At 35.7% G+C, this 7,545-nt stretch overlaps 1 protein-coding gene across 2 annotated transcripts; it reads right to left on the reverse strand.

The window, feature by feature from the left end:
• On the reverse strand, positions 1–7,220 carry LOC114187339 (hyperosmolality-gated Ca2+ permeable channel 1.2-like). Of its 2 annotated transcripts, none has more exons than XM_028075565.2 (12): positions 6,948–7,220; positions 5,999–6,341; positions 5,758–5,913; positions 5,237–5,372; positions 4,762–4,863; positions 4,031–4,147; positions 3,861–3,941; positions 2,970–3,310; positions 2,635–2,880; positions 1,956–2,280; positions 1,200–1,433; positions 1–759 (listed from the first exon to the last, which is right to left on the reverse strand). In XM_028075565.2, the coding sequence occupies exons 2-12, from the start codon at positions 6,310–6,312 to the stop codon at positions 490–492; spliced, it is 2,322 nt and encodes a 773-aa protein (XP_027931366.1). In that variant the 5' UTR covers positions 6,313–6,341; positions 6,948–7,220; the 3' UTR covers positions 1–489. The 2 variants fall into 2 exon arrangements, with proteins under 2 accessions (XP_027931366.1, XP_027931368.1); XM_028075567.2 differs by having other exon boundaries at positions 5,999–6,337; positions 6,948–7,215.
• Positions 7,221–7,545: the final 325 nt, after the last annotated feature.

Consider the following 7,545-nt stretch of genomic DNA (forward strand, 5'->3'; position numbering starts at 1 on the left):
TTAGTGAAAGAAGTTATCAAATTACAGTTGTCACTGTATCATTTTCCAAAATCAAACTGAAATAAAAAATTTCTTCAACTATTTTGCTTATGGCTATCCTACTCCTTTGTCCTTCAACATGGCAGATAAGGTCCATCTGAGCTTAATCTATGTACAATAAATTTTCTAGTGACTTACGAGTTACAATTATCCCCGAATATAAGATAGACCTAAAAGATAAAACCTGTATTCCCTAGTAATCAACAAAATCCTAAGCATTACAAAAATATCTGCCTTATGTGATCTGCATGTAGTAATTTCATCTTGCAATCCCAAAACACGAAATGAATCCCTCCAGCAAGAATCACTAAAAGAGACAAGCCCATCTTCCTCAACTTTGTCAACTGATGTAGCATGTAGCATAGTGTATTTGCATCTGCACATGATATCACCCTAATCTGTTTACAAAATAATGAGCTAAAGTCAAACGTACAGTGATCCCATTTTTCTTTAAGGCTCTAGATGACTTTGAATGCCATCAGACAAAGAAAGAGATGACGCATTGTTTCTGCTGGGTAATGGTGTATTCTTTCGGGACTGGCGTTTTGTGCGCACAATCGCGCTTTCGGTTTCGAAGTCCATACTCATTATCTCCTCATCATCACTGTCCTCGTCCATGCTGTCCTTAAAAATTGGATGAACATAGGCATTTTGAAGATAACCTTTCAAATTAAGGTTAGGTTCTATTGCTCGTTCTAATGTATCTTTCATCATTGCTTCCTGCATAAATAGTTCCCACAACATTAAAATTACATGAAATGGGAAACTAGATATTTATATGGTATCTCCAAACCAATTTTGGTTTTAGATTAAACTAAGGTGGTGATATTTTGAGGATCACTCATGTAAATCCGTATTATTAGATTTGTCCTAGAAAAATTTGGCATTGTTCAACAAATGTAACAGGTAATTTGTTTTATGATGAAATCTGATACATACTACAAAACACAATGCATCATTTTAATTCATCTGACCTATGCCATGTAACCATTGGTCGGAAAGAGGAAAAGGACATCCTATAGAACAGATGCAATAATATATTTCCTGTTTCAATCATCTCTAACAAATAAACAGCCAAAGGTAGAAACCATGACTCTACCATCAAATATTAATGCAAGCAGTTCAAGGAATTACTAGGCACGAAGTACAAATTGACATACCTGTAAAGGAAATTTAACAAAAGCAGATTCAAAACGTCCTTTGCAGTACCTATGGAACCATATGGTTAGTATTGGAAGAACAATGAGAAAAGGAGTCGATGAAGCAGCTTTCTTGGTGGTGAGAAGCCCCATCAAAACTATCTGTGAGAATATCAGTGCCAAAATGATACGGAAATGGACATCAGGCCAGAATGCTGCACCACTCTCATACTGCTGATTGTATACGTTAATGATCTGCATTCGAAAAAAAGTAAAAGGTACGAACAACGAAAAAAATTATGCAGATATTTAGTTATCATAAGATTGAAGTTGAACATATTCTGACTTATTGAAAAGGGAAGTGTTCCGGGTGGTCAAGTTAACTAGTTCTAGTACACTACTTAGAAATGCCCCGCAACAAGTTATAAGATAATCATTGAGACCTACAAACACAAGGACATCTTGAACTCTTTTCTCCCTATGGACAAGTTAATCCATTACCGTCAAGATCAAAAAGAGTCATCCTTTAAAATCCTATATCAAATGATTAATTGTTCCTATTAGTTTTCTACGTGTGACTATATGCCAGGAACTTCTCACAATATTTTTAAAAATACTCGTATACTAATAGGGACTCCTGTATAAGCCATTACGGTGCTAAGCTCTAAATGTGCCGTGTGCATTTTTTAACGACGGTTGATGGAGCATCGAATCATAAACGTGCATATAAAATTCAATCACCATTGGCTTGTAATTAAAAATCTAACATCTGTGTACCTGATGACGGAAGACAACATAGGCCAAGCCAAAGAAAACTATAATGAAAGGAAGAACAGCAGGAGTGACTGCAGCATATACTAGACCCAACAAAAAGTACAATTGTATACGCGGTTCTCCAGAGTTGAATCCGATACTCCCAGGATCCATGGCCTCTTCCCTGTCCTTTTCAGTTTTCACCAAGAAAAAATTCTTCAAGTGATAAAAAATTAATGGTTTCAACATCAAAACCTCCGCAGCTATACTGGCCCATCCGTCAACCATTATATAAGTAATGAAGAAACTTGCTTTTAAAGGAATAGCCGTACCAATTGTTACCGGATATCTGCCAAAAGATTAACAAGAGTGCTTAATTTTATGGACACAGCATACATATAAGAAAATATCTTGGATCCATCAATACATGGAATCAAACTATCTGAGGGTACTTAAGAATATTATAATATTGTTTATTAAAAGGTATATTTCATAGTATAGATTATGACACCATTACTTTTTAATAGCTGGCACGGATCCAGCATTAAAGCCATTTCCATGTAATAAGGAGTGATATAGTATGTTGAGTACTAACACAAGACTACTAGACCACACCCACAACACAGGGAATATAGTAATGCAATTTACAAGGTAAATAACTACAGAGAACAAAAAACCGACTTCTCTATATGGAATAACTTACTGGTTCGCTGGTTGGTGAATGAAAGAACTGAGCTGTTGAAATGCTGTTCCGGTAAGTATGTTCCCAAGGAATATATTCACAAAATTGAAAAGATAGTATCTAGAAGCTGATCTTCTCTCAAGAGATGATATAGATCCAAAGCCTTCAAATTTAGACATGATCATCAATATTGTTGGCAAGAAGATAAGGAACAGCTTCAGCACAATACCAGGCAGAAAACCTTGAATGAATGACTTTATGAAAGGGCTGCACAATGAGATACGTTTGAATAAGTAATCACCGGTGATGCAAGTGAAATCATATCTTGAGATTTCCAGCCATGAGATTAGGCTTACATGGTAACAAGTGGCTTCAGCCATGGTGCTGCTTTCTGGATTCCTTCAATACTTGCAAGGGTTTGAACAAATGCAATGGGGATCATAAAGAAGAAAGTGAGGAAAAAGAATGCCACAGCTATGATTAATCTCCTGACAGTGAGGGAAACGTAGGGAATTGGCAAGTTTCGCCAATACACATCTCGCGGTTCTGGAGCCCACTCAGTCAGCCAAAGTGTAGGATCTCTGGTTTGCTGAGTTTGTGCACAAACAGCAGCACCCCATCTTGTTTTAAATGAAACAAACGCAGCAGGCATGATAGAATTGGGATCATTTGTGACCTTTTCCCTCTCCTCAACAATCTGCAAAATCACCTCTGATCATCAAGAAAACTTAAAGAAAGAGACTAAGCAATGAAAATACAATAAGGCTATCTACAAATGACCTATTATGTTGATATTGGCCCTAAGCAAAAGTGAATTGAAAAGTTCCTTCAGCATTTGTTGTAGTCCAAAGTTGATTAGGACAAACTCTAGCCAGCATTTGGAAAATTCTCTATTTTGATATAAATGATGAATAAGGAAAGGCTGCCACAAGATAGCAGAATACTCTGATGCACGTGATAAAGTAAACTAGCAGAATGTTTGGGAAATTCTAGCCTAAAATGGGCTCAGCAAAATTTAAGTAGATTTGGCTAGGTAGTAAAATTGGACGGGAGGGAGGGATAGGATACGGGTTCAAATTCCCCCCTTATATTAACAACTAGCATTTGCGGATCCATAAAAAAGGGTAGATTTCATATAAAAGTAAATTTCTTTGAAGTTTGTTTATGTATTATTGGAATGGAAGATTTCATCATGCATGTGCAATGAGATAAACTTTGTGGTAGAAAAGAAGATATACGATACTTACTTCTTTAGACAACTTATCAATTTCATTGGTGTGGTGATCAATAGCATCCACTTTCTTTCCCCAAAGGCCAAGGAAACCAGTCTGGCAGCACGAAACAAGAGGGAAAGCTCAAGTGAAACCTGGATGGTTCTGATAAAATTTTGACTGAATATCAATTTCTATTTAAATACCTTTATTTGGGGTCTTTTTGAAGTTCTCTCAAGTTTATTTTGGTAGTATACAAGCCAATTTTTCAACTTCTTCTTCTTGTTAACCAACTTAGCAAGTTTGTTGGCATCATAAACAACCTGCATAAATGTTATAATAAATTGGTTGATACTATTTGTACCCATTGAAAGAAAACTAAATAGAAACTTAAGAGCAACAGTATATTGGGTATCAGAAGATAGGACAATGGAAGGGAAAATTGTGGATTATTTGGTTTTTGAAAGGATTATCAGTTTTGGTTTCTATTTTTGCCAATAATTCAAAAGTACAACCTTTTTTTACACATGGTTTCAGTTGTCAAAGATTTGTGCAATTTGAGCCAGAAATGGTAGAAACACTAAAATGTTGCTTTCACAGTTTCCTATATAATTGAAAATTGGAAACAGAGTAGAAAGTGTGGATTTTTGTAATTATTAATGAAAACAAGGAATGACTTTCTCGAATCAAACATGCCAGTTTCATTTAACATGTAGTTAATAATGTATATGTAATTTCAATTCAAATTATAAACTTGAATTCAATGAACACGGTGAAGTGCAGTAACAAGGTGAATTCTGGCCACAAGATATCCAAACCTTGTAATAAAGGGAGAAAACTTAGAAACTAGAAAGCACACAATGCATAATACGAAAATCAGGGAGATAATGATGCAAGTATCATTTGAGCAGTGTAGGTGTAAACAGTAGGAACCAACCTGGTGAGTTAGATAGTGATCTGGATGATTGACCAAAAAGAAGTGCTCAACAAGCTCACTCACAGATTCATCAGGGTCTGATGGAATATTTCTAACAAGCACCTGAGTACAGATTATTTCTATAAGTAAAAATATTATGAGTAGCTAGTGCATGACAATTCAATCACTGCTGCAATTTTCTTGAATTCATCACTAGTAATAAAGATGCACAAGAACAGCATTGCTCTGTTGTACTAAAAGAAGACGCAAAAAACTGTTAAATATACAACTGAAATCTACCATTGAAAATGACCAAGTATAATACCACCTCCAACCTCTAAAAGCTCAAATCAGATTCCATTACTTTCTTGCAGAGATGCTCAAAGCCAGACAAAATTATAGTAAAACAAACAAAAGAGTGAACCACAATCTGCAACCACATAGTTCTATAAACAATAGTTACATTTAAAATTGAAGGGTGAAAAATTCAGTTTACCGTAAACTGATCAGGACGACGCTTTTCTGCTGCAAGGAAACCAAGTCTCATTGATGCTACCTTCCCATATTCCTTTAGCAAAACATAGCAAGTCCAAAAGGTAAAGGCATAAGCCATTACTATGTGTCCCCAAAACCTGAAGAAGTTCACAGAACTTTAGTATACGTTAATATGCATCACATTAGTGACTTACTTTGCAATGTTAATGTTAACAAGGGAGACGATGCCAATTAAGTAGAACGAGTAATGTTAATATTCAAATAGATTTTGGGGAATTAAGTGATGTTGTCCGAGAACTAGAAAGAAAGACTGGTGGGAATAATTGATAATTTAGGTGTATCATAAGCAATAAAGAAGATGACAAGTAATTAAGATAAGCTTACGGTTTCACCTAATTAGATGGTAAATCTAAAACACCATACTACACTTGGCATAGAGACAGTTCAAATTTGAAGACTTTGGTAGAAAACATGAAAATGGAATAGCAGAATTGCAACAGCACTGAATGGAGAAATTGAAACCTTTCAGATCGACTATGAACATTTGAAACAGAGAGTTTATCAATGTCACTGGAAGTTATGTTTCTTATGTGGGCTCCTTCTAGGCCGGTACTAGTCCAATTGACAGGAACCAGAATAGTCCAAGCTAAGAATGCTATAGGGACAAAGATTTTAAGCCTGTCAACACAAACAGAAAACATCAGATGAGAACAACCGTACCATGCTTTCCTGAAGTCGCATTGACTCAATGCTGCATACATACCCTATCAAGTAAATCCGCAAGTAAACAACAGAGTCCAATCCAGCATGGTCAATAAGCTCAGGTTCTGGCATTCTGATTGCTTCTGGCATCCAATTCAAAAACCCAAGATATGCTCTCCAGTCTAAATTGATGAACTTGCTCACAAACGCTCTTCCCTGAACTGGATCTGTTCTTAGACCCTTCAAATACCATTTTGGAAAGTACACCCTATCGTTCCAAGGTTGAAGCCTCAAAATAGCAAATGCCACAAAGAAAAGCAATGCACTGGAAATGTTTATGGCAGCAGCAACCCCTATATCCGACAATGTTGTCATCTCTTCCTGCTGAAAGGATAAATGCCTTCCTACGGTGTGAGCAAAGAGTTAGGTTAGGTTAGGTTCATGCAAAACAAATTTGAACCAAAACTTTATCTGCCAGAAGGTCATATCTTTTCATTAGGACTTTCCATATTATTCCAGAATTTCATTGAATAAGTACATCTACATAAATTACAAGAAAATTGACCTGCTTTTGTTTCCAAAACAATTTTAAAAACTGGTTAATGATTAATTTCTTATTATTTCCAAAACATGTGTCCTACTCTCTTCCATCCTATCGGTAACGAAACAGCATCAGATTATCAGATTATGATGCCACAGAGCTCATAACAAAAACAACAATCAATAACACTTCTAGCTTTTTGGTTCCATAACATAAACTGCCCCATTCATCATTCAAACAGTGTTCACACCAAATAATACAGATCAAAGAAAAAATCAAGTAGAAACAGGAAAAGAAACGAATTAATCATCACCAAAGTCAAAGTTTCTCTCTTTGATCACCTCCTACCTATGTTTTGGTCAAAATTCAATCTTCCCTGAGCCTTACCCAGAAACACTAACAATAACAACTACTAACTAGAATGAATATCATGATAAGAAAGAAACGTGGAATTGATTGGAATGCTCACAATAAGTCGCAGAGTTGAAGATGATGCAACGTGGGGTGAAAGGGTGTCTGTGTGTGTAAGAGCTGGAATATCTTGCAAAGCAAACAAGGAACAAGATTCCGTAACCTTTTCTGGTATTAGAACACACGCCACTGTCACCTGCTTGAGTTCAGAAACAGGAACCCAGCTTCAAGACTTTACAATCACGCACAAAACAAAACATGAACCAGAAAGCAGAGAGCAGAGACAGTGGAATAGTTTGTGTCCAGACCTTTCTTCTGCATTTTAGGCAATGGCATTCAGTTGGTTTTATAAAGGTGTGTCGGCACGTGATAACACAAACATACGCACTCACATCACCTTCCATTCCATTCATTCCATTCCATTCCATACATGCCAACTATTATTGTATTTTATCTCTAGATATTTTTAATTAATTGTTTATTAAAAAAATTCTTTCATCAAATATTTATAATATTTTTTATTTTCATTTAACTACTCTCTCATTTAATTTTTCGATCAATGGAATAACTTTAATGTTATTTTAACTTTTTTGTCCGTTCAACTTGCGTTTGAAAAGAGAGAAGCGAATTATTGAATAAAGAGTAAATAAAGTCAA

This window comes from Vigna unguiculata, chromosome 6 (genome assembly GCF_037176805.1).
Source record: "Vigna unguiculata cultivar grain cowpea cultivar isolate G323 ecotype 2 chromosome 6, ASM3717680v1, whole genome shotgun sequence".
Lineage (NCBI taxonomy): Eukaryota > Viridiplantae > Streptophyta > Magnoliopsida > Fabales > Fabaceae > Vigna > Vigna unguiculata.

Bases quoted from the DNA above. Each gene is read 5' to 3' on its own strand.
- LOC114187339 (XM_028075565.2), bottom strand. From the start codon at position 6,312: ATGACAACATTGTCGGATATAGGGGTTGCTGCTGCCATAAACATTTCC. The intron at 5,914-5,998 runs GTATGTATGCAG...TTGTGTTGACAG, and splicing joins TTGCGGATTTACTTGATAGG to GCTTAAAATCTTTGTCCCTA. The intron at 2,281-2,634 runs GTAAGTTATTCC...ATCTTTTGGCAG, and splicing joins ATTCACCAACCAGCGAACCA to ATATCCGGTAACAATTGGTA.